Source organism: Ostrinia nubilalis, chromosome 24 (assembly GCF_963855985.1).
Source record: "Ostrinia nubilalis chromosome 24, ilOstNubi1.1, whole genome shotgun sequence".
Lineage (NCBI taxonomy): Eukaryota > Metazoa > Arthropoda > Insecta > Lepidoptera > Crambidae > Ostrinia > Ostrinia nubilalis.
In genome coordinates, this window is record NC_087111.1 from 6,574,899 (window position 1) to 6,592,350 (window position 17,452).

Here is a 17,452-nt window from a genome sequence, read left to right on the forward strand (position 1 = left end):
TTTCTTCATTTTAAGAGAAAAATTATGAAAAAAATTGACAATATGTATTACCTCCTTCTTGATTTTTTAGTGCAATAAAAAAAATATCGCACAAGTGGACTTGCATACTTAGTCTTGTTCCAGGGGGGGTGCGATATAGCTCTAGCTGGCCGGCCGGCTAAGGCAAGCCAGAGGTGAAAGTCCTGCAGACCCTCTCGGTTTCCACTTCGGCAAGCCGAAGACGAGGGTCTTGATCGACTCTCGGGAGCACTCGGATTAACAACTGGCCCCGTGGTGTCGCTACTCACCAACAGCTCGCCACAAAGCTGCCCTGCGAAATTAATTGTTATTATTATTGTAACCATAAGTATCGATGTAGAACTGCAACAGCATCAACACAAACCTTAGTGGTTTCCTGAATGCTGTCAAAACAAATTTTGTCTGTAATTCTTTTTATTTGGTAAATAAATGAAAAAAAAAGATACGTAATTTTTTTCTTACTGGAAATGAAAGAGGGAAATTCGTATGTTCAAATCCCGCCTTAGGCAGTTCGATGTTTTCAATTATAGTAAGGTAAGTAAGTAAAGAAAATTGAATGCAGAAGTCAATGTAAGTTTTCAGCAATTTTCATCACATTGGTTCCCCATTTTGAGTAAGTATTTTATATTAATGTTTGTCTCATAAATTCTCCATTTGGGTAGTCCGTTCCAATGTTTGTTTAACAATTCTTTTCTTTTTCAAACTTCACGTTTGTTGATCGTCATCATTCTTCGAGCGCATCGTATCATTTCTAGCTCATGTGTAAACGAGGCCTAAATTCAAATCAGTCGTAACGGAAACGTTCCGAAGACGAATGCACTGACTGCATGCTTGCACTTTACGCGTGAGTACCCGGAACATTTTGAATTTCCATTACACAGGATGGATTGAGTTGAGATTTACATTTTGGAAATGACACTTAAAAATCGATTCAGGGTTAAGCTGAAAATAAATTCACGCTATTACCAAATAATAATAATAATTAAACCAATTCAATTCAATATGATCGATCATACGTTTTAATTTAGATTCTCTGCTCTAGAAATCTAAGACTAAAATTCCATTACCTCATTACCTATACAAAATTAATTAAATGCGAAATTAACTCTATCTTTTACGCTTTCAATTATTTACCTACTTATGATGACGCCTCAACCACTGAAATGATTTAGATGAAATTTGGTAGACATAGTTTGAGCCCAGGAAAGGATCAACCTTTCCTGAGCTCCCGGTTTTGAAACAAGTAGGTACGCGAGCGATAAAGTTTTTCTGTGACAGACAAAATTCACGCGGGCGAAGCCGCGGGTAATAATTTGTTAACTACATATTCAGTAGACATTAAATTCCATAAACGAATCCTTTCACGAAAGCTAATAAAACGATGAGCAAACATTTCACTCGGCACAACCTACTTAATGCAAAAGCTCCCCAAACCAGTTACTGCAAGTGTGTACGGCTATTTACAACGCAGTTCCTGCATAAACGAAAGTGAACTATGACGCAGTGAGAGTTACGGATAATGCATGTTTCTCAGACTGCGCACGCGACCAATACGTTTCCTAGCTGCGCGCGCGCCGGTCGCGTCGTCACTGGTCGTTTTTGAAACCAATTTGAAAAGAAGAAAAAAAAATGAAAACGAAATCGCTCACGTTTTCAAATTTGGAAGACGAGGCGGGGGAAGCCCTAGATCGCATGTTCAAGAAAAAAGATTGTATGATCCTGGTGGAGCCTAGTGGTGCGATCCTGCCAGCTGAGTTTAGGCAAATTGGTGAGGACATATTGGGAGTGGAGGTCCGGGAGGATGACGTGTGGATGTGCTCGTATCCTAGAACTGGTAAGTTATAATTAAGCCTAGGCGCAGACCAGCGACTTTTAGTTGGCCGATATTGGGTCGGGCTGTTAATCAGTGCGGAGATGTATGAAAGTGCGCACATCACACTGATTTGGTATCGGCCGATTCTTCATACAAATTAGAATCGGGCCCAACTATCGGCTAACTAAAAATCGGTGGTCTGGGCCTAGGCTTATGCAACTGTAAATTTGAAATTCATATTTTTACAAATCAAATCATCATCAACAGCCCTTTACAGTCCACTGCTGGACTATGAGCCTCCTCCACTATAGTGGAGGGTTTTGCCATAATCTCCACGCTAGGCAGGCGGGTTGGAGATCGCAGTTTAAAAGATTGATGTTTTTCAGAGAGCGCTGCTGCCCATTCTCTGTTTGATGTGTAGTCCCTAAGTCGCCTCTTACGACACCCGCGGGAAGAGTAGGGGTTGGTGACAAATGTATTCTACTCTGCCGTCACCACACGGCTTACAAATCAAATCAAATCAAAAATATTTATTAAATTTTGGTCAGTTCTTTGGCACTTATGAACGTCAAAAATAATTAAAAGCAACGATAGCCCTTTAGAATAGCACCCCCTCATTTAAGTATTTTTATTGTTCTTCTTTAGTTTCACGCTCACTGCGGCTCTTTTTATGAGACTTTTCGTAGGTGCGATATCGGATCTATTCGACCCTTTGCCTTAGGTACTTTCCCGGGGTGCGTTATGGGGTCGAAAAGACCTGTTCGACTTAATTACCTACCCTTTTATGTAAATAATTACTAGTGTATTCTTTTTTAAAGCAACGTGTTCTTGAATAACTGAACAACTTTCAGTTGAATCTGACTAAAACAATGTAAGTTATAAGTAATTAAATCTATCAGATCTTTAAGATCCGCACTAGTAAGAAAATGCACCGATGAAATTTTAGTGATGTAACTACAATGTCTGTATAAAAGTCGATATACACTGTATATCATACATTGTATATTATATATAAAGTGTGTCTGGTCACCGGTGTCCGACCCGTTAGGGCGCAATTGTGATCGATTTTATGGATAAATCCACTGGAATGAAACATTTTATCCCTACTTGGAAAAAATTGCAGCTAATTATTTTTTTTTGGGTTTCTGAGTCCGGGTGGATTAATTATTTATTTAGCAATATCTACCGATGTACAGGCAGGCCTGGCTCACTCCGCGCGGTACATCCGATAATTACCTACAGCGAAGCGCCCCGCCGGCGGGTATTATATCAGTCGAGTGTCACGCGCGCGCCCGTCAGGACGCTGGCGTGCGTTGTAGTATGATTATAATTCTATGATCGAAGTATTATTTAAAAATGGACATAAAGAGAAAGAAATATTGTGCGGCGTTCGGGTGTTAAAATTCGAAAAGAAATCTACCGGATTTATCTTTTTTTTCGCTTCCCAAAGATGCTGAAAGGTATGTAGGCCATAAGGTAATCAATAATTCTTACGATAGTATAGGAACCTAACCTACCATGACTACTGCTCAGAATTCGTTCGTTCGTTTCAGCCAAATGACGTCCACTGCTGGACAAAGGCCTCCATAATGAATGCATACTTACCTACATACGTACCTCATTACAAATAAGTACCTAGATTAATTATTTTTTCACTAGACAGCAACCCTAACAGCGTAAGAAGAGTTCAGAGGCACGCGATAGAAAGAGACAAAACTTGTAGGTGAATAAAATTGTAGGTACGTAGTGCTGTGCGAGCTGAATTCCACTGTATCGCGTCGTAGCAAGACTCGCATTTATTTAAATCGTCTTGCGGAGTAATCCTTCTGTACCTGTACTATTACTTATTCTGTGGTACAGGGCCTACAAGCATTAAAAGTGTATTCGTTCGACAGCTAAAAGAGTAGGCAATAAGTAGACATCAAAAAAAATTATCAAATGCTCCCATTAAAATCTTTAAGAAACGTAAAATAAAAATGATGCTTTTTCTTAAATTATTCAATGTTACAAAAAAACTAGACCGTGAACATAACTTGTTTTCCACTTTTTAGTTACACTCATTACCTAAAAACTGATGTAATAATACTTTAGCTTACTACTAACTAGTCTAGGCGTAGTAGTAGTAGTAGTAGTAGCTATTATCAGGATGAATTCTCGTTTGATAGAGTCATATTTAATTAATCATAACGCCGTTGACGGACGAATTTGGATTAAGATTAAATATAGTAATTCAGCAATTAGTGAGCATTATTTGCGCCGCACCGAAAACTAGATGTATTTAAGGTTGATTCGACCCGATAACGCAATGGTAACACGTTTTCTTTTAAAAATGAGACATTGAAAGTTTATCGTTATCATTATAACACGTCTGTACCTAATCCCTATCAATCTATAAATAAAAATGCGTTTCATTTGATAAACATCTGTTTTGGATAAAATGCATTTCAAAAATTTAATAGGTATAACTGAAAATTTTATTCTACGTAGGTTCAACATGGGCTCAAGAAATGGTCTGGCTGGTTGGTCACGATTTGGACTACGAAGGCGCTAAATCAATACAACAAGTAAGTTTCACTTCCTTCTGGTTTTCATATACTAGAGTAATTTTAAACAAGCAGATTGTAGGAAACTAAACTTTAAAGCATATGCTTATGTAGGAATTACATCATCTAGATTATAATTACGTAATATTATTACATTTTCATTGTAGGTACCTACTTAGACTATCTTAAATTTTTAAGCACTTTAAGCGACCGCTGTACGAGCTTTGCATTTTGTAGCGTCGCGCTACGTTGTTAGTGACTAGAGTTAGAGACAAGTCGGTACTTATTAAGATAGAATGAAGGATAATAATTATAAATAAATAAAACTAAGTTTTCAGTGACTGAAAATAAAGGAAATGTATCTGATATGGAATAAGTAAAAATTGTAAAGAATATAACTTTATTAAATTGCGGGTATTGTAATGTTATTCAAAGTTTCACCATCATCATCAGTCATTTAGCTCTACTGCAGGAACACGACCCTCCCTAATATCGAGGCAAATGAGTCATAAAGTATCAAGTAATAATATTATATTATTAGCAAATATTAACATACATTCCAATGTGTCAAATCAAATCAGTTTATTAGCATAAAATGTCCGAACTGTCTGGCTGTTAACTTGCAACGTTATCGTTAATCATTGTACACGCGATAGCACACCAGGCTACCTATTTTTTTTCCAAACTCGCCCCTATTACAACTGCACAAGAACCCACAGTGGTTACGTTGACGTGCCGTCGTCTGTACAATAAATCTTTAACCCTGGTGCGTTTGCGCAAGTGGCCAAACTGCGTTATGTAACGTCAGTTAGATCCACCTGATGCACCGACTTCCTGGAGAAAGGGCCTTTGTTACATACTTACTGAGGAAAACTTTTTACAGCATGGAAATTTAAAAAAATATCTTTAACTAGCTTTTTCCCGCGACTTCACCAGCGTAAAATTCAGTTTGTCTGCAAGGACTACGTCAAATATTGAAATAAAAAATAAAAAAGTTTTGCTCTTAAGGAGCCTTTACAGGTCTTATAATCTTTTTGCTCTACCAGCGCTTCGAGGCCAGCATTTGGCAATCCTTAACTGCTCCATCTGCCACCAGATCCGATGTCCGCTGGTGGAGCTATCCTGCATCATGGTGGACGGCAACCTGCAGTGGGTCAACGAGTCCATGAAGGGCACCTCTGTGGACCTGGTCAAACACCGGCTCCCCCACCCTCGTTATGTTCGAAGTCATCTGCCCTTCCCGCTGCTGCCTAATGATATTGAGAGGGAGGATGGCTCGTTGAAGGCTAAGGTAAGGAAATAGCTCATAAGATAGTCCCCTTAATTGATGATTATTGTCATCGGTGCATATAATTTTCATAAAGGTTACAAAACCTTTGCAATGAAGGACTCCTCCCATGTTCTACTGATTAATTTCGTTGCGGGTTCAATGACAGTTTAACTTTCCCCCCGGGAAAGTTACTGGCACACTTGACCTTCACTGGTTGGGTTTACTGGCGGTCAGCTGTAGATCCTGGCTACACAGGAGTTGCAGCGGTGGGAGCGAGAGGTGGGAATAGTCCCGTAAGAGGAAAGAAAGAAAGAATGAAAAAAAAAAATGAAAAAACATTTATTCAGTATCTTTTAAGTTAACATAATTGTTGCAAGTGGCTGGGGTCTCCTTTTAAGTATAATACCTGTGTTAGGAGGCCCCGCTCTTTCTTAAAGTTACAAAGATACATAATTATGTTAAACAAGCCACCAAAACTCACAAGTACGTATTACTAGTACTAGAATAACGCTAGATATCATTATAGTTTTGGTTACATTCAATAGTTTTGGTTACATTCAATAGTTTTGGTTACATTCAATAGTTTTATAAACAAACAGCTACTTATTTCATAATAAGGTATTTTTCAAAAGTAAGGCTATGTGACTCTGTGTGTGTGTGTGTGTGTGGGTATACACTACTACTTTTTTATCACCGGAAAATTTTTAACAGGTTATGTAGAAATGTGTGAAAATTATAAAGTAAAAAAAAAAATTAAATTTTTATAAAGTTAATTTTTTTATTAAATTTTCTTTAGTCCCTATTTTACGCGTCACAGCTGGGCCACTCCGCTGCTCGTTCATTCAGTAGAGTAGTCGTACGCGCTCGCACATTGATCTGTCTGTCTCGCTCACGCCTTGACCACGCTTCCAGTGTTATTATTACTAATTTAGACCATTATAATGCAACATTTCAAGTAATTTTGAGTTCTAATAAGTGTTTCATTACACTTACGTACTTCTTTACGTGGTATTCTGACTGTTAACACTAATTGTAAGTTAATAATACAATGAAATACCTACCTACTGTGAATACGTTACGAATACACACCAATGTGTCGTTACGAGGCTACTACGACTTTAAAAGAAATATGTAATTCAAAGATCTGCCAAAACAGCGGCTTTCAGTGTTATCATCACAGAATAATAATAATGTATTACTTAGCTACCTACCTTAGGCTATTTTTATTGCAACTTTTCAAGTAGGTAATTAGAATTGTAATTGAACGCAGGGCAAAGGACGAAAACAGTAATTTAGTAATTACGTAATACGTCACGTTGTATTTCTGTGAGTTTTTAACACTAGTTAATAATAATACCTACTGTGTAACTCCAATTGAGATCGCGCGTCGTTCGTAGTTCGTGAATTTAAGATCCGCCATAACAGCTGAGTGGTGCGAACAGTTTTAGATGGTGGTTTTAGTAGGCGCTTAGGTAAAATAATAAAAATAATTCAACTTTCCCTTCATACTTACCCGGGCTTAGGATCGGCCTTAGGACCGGCAAAATTCAATGCTTTGATAAGCACCCTGCATCGTGCTGAAGTGTGGCTGTCCCGGTACAGTCGCAAAACTGCACTACACAATTTCTCCGGCCAAGAATAATAATGCACGTATCATTAACACGTATTCACGTGAGGTGAATTGGTAAGACAACGTAATAATTGCACGACACTATTGACTTGATTGATACAATGTTAACAAGACACTTCACCACGGGGTGGAAACGCCATAGTGTTTGACAGATGGTTAGTCAAATGTCATTTCTAGGAGCATCCACATAATCTCAGCAAACATAGCCTGTAGGATTGGGCCAATTAAAAAAAAAAGAGCATCCTTTACGTCAACTGTCATTTTAATGACATTGACAGAACAGTATCCACTCATTCATTCGCTGATTTTGCTCGCTCATTCAATCAATCATTCATTCACTCAATTCTTTCTTTTCGAAATTCCGAGAAAAAAATCTTGATTCCGAAATATTCGGAAATAAAAGCAAACAAATAATGGTCATTTTACCGTATTTACATTGTTTACCGTATAAACAAGATGGTTTCTTATTATCACCAAATGCATCGTGACTGGTTGCTCGTCCACCAAGTCCAGGGTTTTTTCTCTGGCACGTGATGAAGCATTGCAGGCTCTAAGGATACAGTACCTCCTGCCTGCAAATCCTTTATCAGGAACTATGACAAAGGAGCAACTTCGTCAAAGAAAGGCAAGTCATATTTTTAGGTTATTAAACAACCTTCCAAATTGCTATAAAATTTGCTGCAATTTCCCTAGGACTGAACTGACTGATTTTTGTTTTAGGTCTGCCAATCACATTTTGAGGAGAAATAAATCTAAAACAATCTATTGGTTATGACAATGATGAATGGATGTCCTATTTTTTATTTATCCATGAAGAAAATAATAACATCTCGGCGACCATCCAAGCTGTTGCTGATCAGGTCATCCAGTAAGTTAAAGTAAGTATATACCTAGATTCAACCATAAAGTGTTTTGCAAGTAGGTACTAATTTAATTAGTCTATACGAATAAAGAAGTTTAATTTTTTGATTTGACTAAAAAAGTAAACAATGTTCTTAATAAGTATTACTTTTATTTAAGATCAATCTACTTAGTCAATAAAACTAAAATAGAAAGAGATATTTTACTACATGTTTCAATAAAACAAATTATCCTTATTCTATTTGTTTGGATTAGGCACCTTACATAAATTATATTATTAAAGAAAGAAACACGGTAACTTACCACTAAAAATTGAAACATTAATTTTAACATTTAAGATTTCAATACAGGATGTTGCAATAGATGATTATTTATATTTTTTTTCTTTCTAGCTGCTAATAGAGATAACTTCAATTCAATGTTGTTGCCAGATAATGCTGTGAGTGAAGGTATGTTCAACTCAGTTGTAAATAATACCTAAGTACTTTTAAATTGATGAGTCACCTACAATATTCTTTGAACATAATTTATAATTTCAATACGTAATTTAAACTGATTTTTCGTGATAGTAATTTTTCTTTTGTAATGTTTTGTAAGCAATACCTATATTAATTCTGCAAAGAAAACTCTTTCTTGAGTTATTTAAATTATATTGTTTTGTATGATAATTAATTGTACATTAAGTTTTACAGGATTTTGCCAATATATTTATATTTAGTAGAGGTTGCAGTATTCTATCTTATAAAACTATCTTTTTAAATTAATTTTACATAGTTATAACACAGGTTATACCATCATACTTAATTAATTTTATAGGTTTATTTTATGCTAATTTTTTAATTGTGTAATAAATTTTAATTATGTTTTATTAAATATTTCAGAAACTATATCCTGCCATCTACATCAGAGCCACATCTGTCATTATGGATAATATTATTGCTGCGTCCTAAGGTATCATAATAATGTATTTAATTTATTTAAATTCCTACGGGAACGGGAGTAAGCGGGAAAAAACATTTGTATGAAAGAATCTAAACCGCGTAAGATAGATCAACGCACAGCGTAAACGGCTAAACCTAGGCACTTGAAATTTGGAAGGGACGTAGCTTAGGTACCGTAGAGATGCACTAAGAAAGGAATTCCTGAAATTCCCACGTGAACGGGAATTAGCGGGAAAAAACATTTGTATGAAAAAATTTAAACCGCGTAAGATACATGAAGAGGGTAAAACGAGATCCACGCGTACGAAGTCGCGGGCGGCCGCTAGTATTCTTCTAAAATTATTAATATTAAGTATTTCAGTTACATATTTTGATGCTTTTTTCAAAGTAGATAATTATTTTAAGTAAGCGTTTATAATATGTTTAATACATGTATTATACTATTGTTATTAATTATTTCAGGTTCAGCTTGCAAATAAACCCATCAAGCAGAGGCGGTACACACAAACAAAAGGTGGACTCTTTGGTTTTTTTAAAACGGAGCCCGAAAGCGTATGAGCTATTGTGCCACATATTTATTTTGCCTAGTCAACGATCAAGAAAATGAAGGTATTGAGTGAAAAAACTGCCGCAATGATACAGCCCCAAATTTGGTAGGTTTGACAAACGCTCAATAATATCATTTAAATGTAAATTATGTACAGTCGAGTTCATAAATATAAGTGCAGTGCCAATTTAAAAAAAATACTGTAAGCGTTTTAACGATCATACAAATCTAAAACAAATTCAGACAAATGTAATCATAAGCTGTTCATAAATATGTTGCGGTAACGCAGTATTGACTACGCTACTGCTCTATAATCTGTTGATAATGCGCATGTGCATATACCTTAAGTTGTAAAGGCATTAAAGGTTTATTTTCGTGCGCCATAATGACTGTGATTTCATGGATAAGTCCACGCATGCTGTTTTTGATAATATTAAATTATGAAATAAATAAAAAAAATCTGCTCTTTACGTAAATCGATTAAGTTACTAATAATTCTGAGTCGCTCATAAAAAATGGCAACACCTTAAAGAGTCACCCAGTATGTAGTAGTATTATCCTTAATAATATTGTAAATGTTACACCAAATTGAATCTGGTTTAATATGAAAGGAATAAGCGTCGACAAACATCACGTGCGGGACAAGTCGCCAATTTGAGTTCTTTTTCTATTATTATAGACCGCTTATTCAGTCTGTTATTATTTGTAATAAGAATCATAATAATGTAATTCAAAATGTTTCAGATTCCGGCCCAGTGTATAGTTTTTTAAACTATTTATTGTGAATTTCTTTGTTAATGGCTGTATAGTTTTACTTGAGTCAAAGAAAATCGTAGTTGTTGTATAAAAAAATAATTTATAAATCTATTAGGGTACATTTTACTGTCGTCTTTTTTTTCTTAGAAACTTGCAGTAGATTATTCACTTTTTTGGAAACTGATAATTACTTGTTAATACCATAATTTATTATGGAAAATTGTACTGTTAAGTAGGTAATTTTTTTTCATTACCTTATAGTAGATAATGTCTTTTGTTGATGGCTGTATAGTTTTACGCAAGTTAAAGAAAATCGTAGTATATTTTTTTCTACACAAATTTTAGTTATAAGATGACATAATTATATAATTGTTTGTTTGTTTGTTTTGAAGAGGCTCCGAAACTAAGTACTGGACCAATTTGAAAAATTATTTCACAATTAGAATCCTTTATTTTCCCTAATGAAGATAGGCTTTAACCGGATTTTTACAGGCGGTACGAAGTTCGCCGGGTCAGCTAGTTTCTTATAAACATGCAAATACGGTAAAAATGATTCATTTTGTTAATGGCTGTCTAGTGTTACGCAATTACAGGTAATCATCATTTTTATTGTAAACAGAATTAGGTACCATTTATTTATAACTAGCTTTTGCCCGCGGCTTCACCCGCGTGAAATTTAGTGCCACAGATTGGCATAAATTATACCATATATGTTAATCTAGATTACAAATAATAATACTGTAAAGGTTCAACCAAATCCGTTCAGTAGTTTTTGCGTGAAAGAGTAACAAACATCTACACAAACTTTCACCTTTATAATATTAGTAGGATTTATAGTCAGCGACAATAGAAATGTTCGCTCGCTTGAAATTTTGTAAACAATTATTGCAAAAAGTTAATATTAATTTATATTATTCTGTTCTGTTGGCTTCAATGGTGGGTACCTATTTATTTCAATAAGTTAAACTCTAGGTAAAATTGACATTTAGTATGGAAATGTAATTTTAAACCAGTGTTCATCCCTTTCATAGAGGAGGTTTAATTCTCTAAGGTTCATCCCGGGCTTAATTTTTTTTGTAATAATGGGTTTTATGACTGAAATTGACTCAAACAGAGATAAAATAACTAAGAGTCTTTAACATTTACTTACTTGGCAATTAAAGATAGATTTACTCAAATCCTACTTCGTATTATGTAATATTATAAATGCGAAAGTTTGTATGGACGTCTGGAATCTGAATGTTAACAGGTTTGTTACTTTTTCACGCAAAAACTACTGAACGGATTTTGATGAAACTGCAGTATTATACTTTATAACCCAGAATATATTTGAATGCAGTTCCCTTTCTTTACAAAAATAAAGGAATGTTTCCTTTGAGTAAAATTTTCTATCTACAGTATTAAGAGTACTTTCCCTACAGGTGGCATTACAAAGTTCCACCCTGTATAATTTATGACGATCTTTGACAAACTAAATTTCACGCGTGTGAAGCCGCGGGCAGCAGCTAGTTACTAAATATTATGTTCATAAATAGTTCAGTCTCAATGTTATTGATGAAAATAAAGCCCAACTAGACTTTATTTTCTATTGGCGCGGTAGGTTTTCTTTTATTTTTCTTAAAAACCTGCAGTTGATGATTCTGTGAATTAATTACTGTATAGTTTTACTTACTAATAGTATTTCATAGTTTCCTAAGTTTATGGTGCTTACTTATAATTATCGAGTTCAGCGGATGATTTTTTATTCCATTATTATTTTGTAATTTTCCTTACGGAATAAGAAATCATCCGCTTGGTATATTATCTTCGAACGTGTAGATAATTCTAAGATGTACTTCATGTTCAGACTCAAGTGCTCAAAAGATAGGACCACCTTTGTAATTTTGTCGATAGTTGTATGCATTAGTTTTTAAGTTGTATTTTTATGAAATAAATTTTTTAATAAAACTTATGTATTTGGTTTTTTATTTCTATAAATAATTTGAAATAATAATGTACCCGTACCGTTATTGGTGCGGTAACGTTACTCGTTATAAAATATATTAAAGCGGTACTGCAACGTCGCTAAGGCAGTCGTTATTAAAAAGTTACGATCTTTTTTTTTTTTTTTTAGCGCTACCCAATGGAAGTCCATAGATGCCGGAACTTTTACTATGAACGGACCAATCATAGGGCCGTTTCCTATCTGTCCCTGTCTCATCTGTGCACTTCACGACCGATAAAGAGCTCGCGCGCGCGCAACTGACCGACCGCGGCCGGCGGCCGGAAGAGCGAGAGGGCGGCGCGGGCCGCGGCCCCGCCCCTAGGTAAAATAATAAAAATAATTCAACTTTCCCTTCATACTTACCCGGGCTTAGGATCGGCCTTAGGACCGGCAAAATTCAATGCTTTGATAAGCACCCTGCATCGTGCTGAAGTGTGGCTGTCCCGGTACAGTCGCAAAACTGCACTACACAATTTCTCCGGCCAAGAATAATAATGCACGTATCATTAACACGTATTCACGTGAGGTGAATTGGTAAGACAACGTAATAATTGCACGACACTATTGACTTGATTGATACAATGTTAACAAGACACTTCACGACCGATAAAGAGCTCGCGCGCGCGCAACTGACCGACCGCGGCCGGCGGCCGGAAGAGCGAGAGGGCGGCGCGGGCCGCGGCCCCGCGCCGCCCTCTCGCTCGTGGCTCGCGGGTGATAATGGCCGCACAACAAACGTACACCGCCGCCTTTAGGAAGCGTCGGGCCGGCAACGTCGCATCTCTCTCCATAGTAACGGCACAAGTAACGGGCGGCCTTGCGTTGAGCGTAAATAGTGCTAGCGACGCGTGTGTCCAAATATTACCAATTTTGGGATGAAATTTTGAGTAGCTTTATTTAACTTTTTTTTTGCATAAATAGGATCAGTATCAATAACTCATTACCCAGATTTTTTTTTTCCGGTGATAAAAATGTAGTGGTGTATATGTGTGCGTGATGGGTAGCCCTACGAATAAAATCTTGGGATCGGTGCAATTAAGACCACTACTCCAAACACGGACAAATGCATGTGGTTCTTGGGATCAGAATGAAATTTAGCCTGTCACAGATCGTCGCAAATTACAGCCCATATGCCACTCTAGGTCACGAACAACAGTAAAGGAAAGTTTCATCAAAAACCGTTCAGCAGCCTTCGAGTAACAAACATGTTAACATCCAGACATCCATACAAACCTTCGCATTTATAATATTAGTAAGATTCAATGATCACTGTTTTTAATTAATTTCTCAACTTCATCATAAGTTTTTGTTAGAAGCCAGTTTTGTAGTATGTTCTTACATTTATATTGCGTCTCGACATGTATATTTAGGGTTTTGTTAATCTTATTGTAAATTTCAGCGGATTTCGCAGTAAACTGTCTTTTTGCATAAGCCGTTTTTACATGAGCCATAGGTGCTACACTTAGGATTCTTCTTTTATTTTGAGTATTTGGGTTAAAAGGTAAGTTTCTATGAAGTTTTAAAATAGCTTGTAAGACGTAAAGCTTTCTTACAGATAAGAGGCCGCTTTGGGAGTATAGTTCGTCTGTTGAAAACCTGTAGCGTTTAAAAAAGATAACTTTTAGCAAGGATCTATGCGCCCGTTCAAGTTCTAAAAATTTGATTTTAGTGGTTCCACCCCAGACTGGAATACAGTAGTTTAGGACCGATTGAGCCAGTGACTTATATACCTGTTTCAATAAGACTGAGTCGGCAACGTCTCTCAGACTTTTAGACACCCATAAAAGCTTACGGGTTCTGCCTGAAGAAAGAACAAGAGTTTATTATTGGTCATCATCATCATCATTTCAGCCATAGGAACGCTGCTGAAAATCGGCCTCCCCCAAGATTTCCATAATGATTGGTAGCAACCTGCATCCAGCGCCTTCCTGCTACGTTTATGAGGTTGTCGAATGTCAGTCCACCTTGTGGTTGGATATCCTACGTTTCTTTGTTACCAAATGAAAAATAATAAAAAATTGGAACAAAAGACTATTATTGTCACAAATTATTTGTTTTTTTTTTAAATCCGCATTATACACAATGGTTCACATATTTTTCGTAGTTTTCTGAATCTCTTTTGTTTTTGTGGAAATTTCCCCCCCCAAGCAGTGTATTGTGTAGTATTAATTGTATATGAATATTAAGTTGAGTGCATTATAAGGTGGATTCGGAAAACCAAGTGTGAAGGACCTAAATTACGTAAACGCAACTAAAGTGAAGGCCAAATTAAGAATACTTACTTATTGTGCTAAGATAATTAGAAAAACCGTATTAGCATCCAAACTAGGAGTCTGAATAATTTTCTAGCGTCATGCTTGACCAATATAGAGATTAGTATTACATCAACTATTAGAAACCAGAAGTCTCTCAAGGAGGAATTTTCTAGCGTCAGACTCTAAGATGAATAAGACTGTAAGATAAGAACAGTAGTCTTAGCGTCAACTCTATAGTTACGTTGTATGATAGCGTTAAAAATGTCTCTTTGCCCAGGTCATCTACACGTCGCGCAACCCCAAAGACATGGTGGTGTCGTACTACCACTACTGCAGCCTGGTGCACGGCCTGACGAGCACCTTCGAAGAGTTCTGCGAACTGTTCATGAAGGACCGAGCGCCCATCGGGCCAGTCTGGAGCCATATTTTTGGTATGGGAATACTTTTATATTGCATTGACAAAGACAAGATTTTTCAGGCTTGTACCACCTTGTGTGTATTTTGGCCACTTTGGATGTCACGAACTATTTGACTGAACCACAGAATAAGTACTAGTAATTGCATTCATATTTACTAAGCGCCCGTATTCAAAAACATTACAGTGCACAGTGCGCGTGAACGCACAGAGTCACTCACGAACCAATCACAGAGCTATATACAACGCTGTGCGTTCGATTTGCTGCTTCTCGTTTGTGAATACGGGCGAAATATCTTGTGACGAGTTACATTAGGTGATTATTACAGACGAAGTAATAAGATGTCTGCATTCAATGCTGCACGACATTGCAAAAGAAATGTAATATTTTCAGTAATCTCGAGTAAGAATATGGGACTATAGAGCTTTTTTCTTTCCTTTAACCACTGCTTCAAGACAATAAATTTTAGTTTTGTTGCAATGAAGCAGCAGCAAAAATTAATATTATCGGCATCGATTTCAGGATTATAATTTATAATATAAAATCACAATCATTTAATACCTACTCTACAAATTCATTAATACAATTAATTAGGTACTCGTATTATTTTTGATTGATATCAATTTAGTGAACATTATGCTTTGATATTACAATAAGTCTATACTGTCACATTCTGTTAAATATACAAACTTTCTTTCGCGTACTTAATTCAATTGATATTGAATAAAATACATAATATTATAAAATATGGGTTGATTACTTACGATTGTCATAATTATTTATCACTCGCATACTATGCTACTGGTAGTTTAAATAATATGTTTATTTATGCTGTAGATATTCAATACGAAGATAATTTTATTGCTCACAGGTTTCTGGTCCAGGCGCCATGACCCAAACCTCCTGTTCATCAAATTTGAAGAGATGAAGCGAGACTTGCCAGCGGTCATCAGGAAGACGGCCAAGTTCCTTGGGAAGACCATAACCGACGATCAGGTCAACACGCTCTCCGAACACCTGTCCTTCCAAAGTATGAAGAAGAACAGAGCTGTTAACCTGGAGACATTGCTTGAGAGGTCTTTTGGGAAGGAATACTTGGAGCAAACAGAACTCAGGTTCATCAGGTAGGTTCTAAAAGATAAGGAGACATGTAAAGAGTACCATAATGCCGGTTGCAGACCGTGAGCTAAGCTAATTTAGTTAAAGATAGCTCTTATACCTAACGCTGTTTTCTATAGTGTATGTATAGTTTGCAGATACAACTATAGAAAACTTGATCTACAATCCGCATAAGGCTTCCTTTTTATTTTTACTTGCTGTCCCAACAGACATCCAGTCTTAAGATAATTTAATATGGCCGTTATATTTTCTTTTCTTTTATTTTTCTTACATTAGAACCTTTTCCTAACTATAATCAAACATAACAAAAAATTAAAGTATTAGAGAAATCAGTCCAGTCGTTCACTCATGATTTTGTGACCAGGGAAAGTAGGGATTATTTTAAAAATACCTAATGTAGATTTTGACGCTCATAATTTTCTTAAGTGATAACATAGATAAGATACTCGTATTTCACTAAATATCTATCTATATTATCACTATATCACTATAAGATTTAGCACTCAGGGATTCCCTAACTTATGAGAGACGCACCCCCTTTCGACCATACAAAAAATTCCGCGCCCCCCTCCTCCAGTTCAGATTATTTATTGGTCATATCGAGCAGTCTGGAATGCATTCTCTCAGCGGTCGCAGGTTTTTTATATTTAACTACACAGATGACCCACGCTCCCCTTTAAAGGTCTTTGCGCCTCCTCTAACTCCTGGTCTAAAATATCATTTCAGGAAAGGAGAAATCGGGGACTGGAAGAACTACATGTCCGACGATTTGTCCCGAAGATTTGACGAGTGGGCCGCCCAACACATCCAAGGGACCGGATTGAGTTTCGACTAAGTTACGGTTACGGTTATGGTGCTTAGAAATACAACTGCGAAGTATTATTTCTGTATAATACAGTTTTCTGTAATTTTATGGTGAAATAAATGAGTTTTAATTTATTGCTGTTATGATTTCTATTAGAACTAGTAACCTCGTCAGAACTAACACCCTCCTCAGTACCTCTAGTAGGAAAAACTTTCGAGTTCGTTTCGTTGCGTATTCAAAGTGTCATCGAAAAATTTTGTATGAAAAATTAAACAGCGCCCCCTATATTATAGCCGCCCTAGGGGGCGCTGTTTAATTTTTCATACAAAATTTTTCGATGACACTTTGAATACGCAACGAAACGAACTCGAAAGTTTTTCCTACTAGAGGTACTGAAGGCTTAGTGTGAGTTTACATAAAAAGGCCGTCGTCGCTAGTGAGCGCGTAAAAAAATGACATTCAATGTATGACGGATTGTACAGCGTCCCTAGCGG

The 17,452-nt window shown here is 36.4% G+C and overlaps 1 protein-coding gene and 1 long non-coding RNA gene across 2 annotated transcripts; both read left to right on the top strand.

Annotated features, from left to right (window-relative positions):
• The first annotated feature begins 1,558 nt into the window (after positions 1-1,558).
• On the top strand, positions 1,559-17,092 carry LOC135083930 (luciferin sulfotransferase). The gene is made up of 6 exons (XM_063978688.1): positions 1,559-1,852; positions 4,319-4,395; positions 5,471-5,665; positions 14,896-15,049; positions 15,906-16,158; positions 16,880-17,092. The coding sequence occupies exons 1-6, from the start codon at positions 1,648-1,650 to the stop codon at positions 16,986-16,988; spliced, it is 993 nt and encodes a 330-aa protein (XP_063834758.1). The 5' UTR covers positions 1,559-1,647; the 3' UTR covers positions 16,989-17,092.
• LOC135083996 (uncharacterized) lies at positions 7,600-12,330 on the top strand. The gene is made up of 6 exons (XR_010259747.1): positions 7,600-7,899; positions 7,995-8,152; positions 8,528-8,584; positions 9,017-9,086; positions 9,539-9,729; positions 10,368-12,330. It is a non-coding gene; the product is annotated as an uncharacterized LOC135083996 (long non-coding RNA).
• Positions 17,093-17,452: the final 360 nt, after the last annotated feature.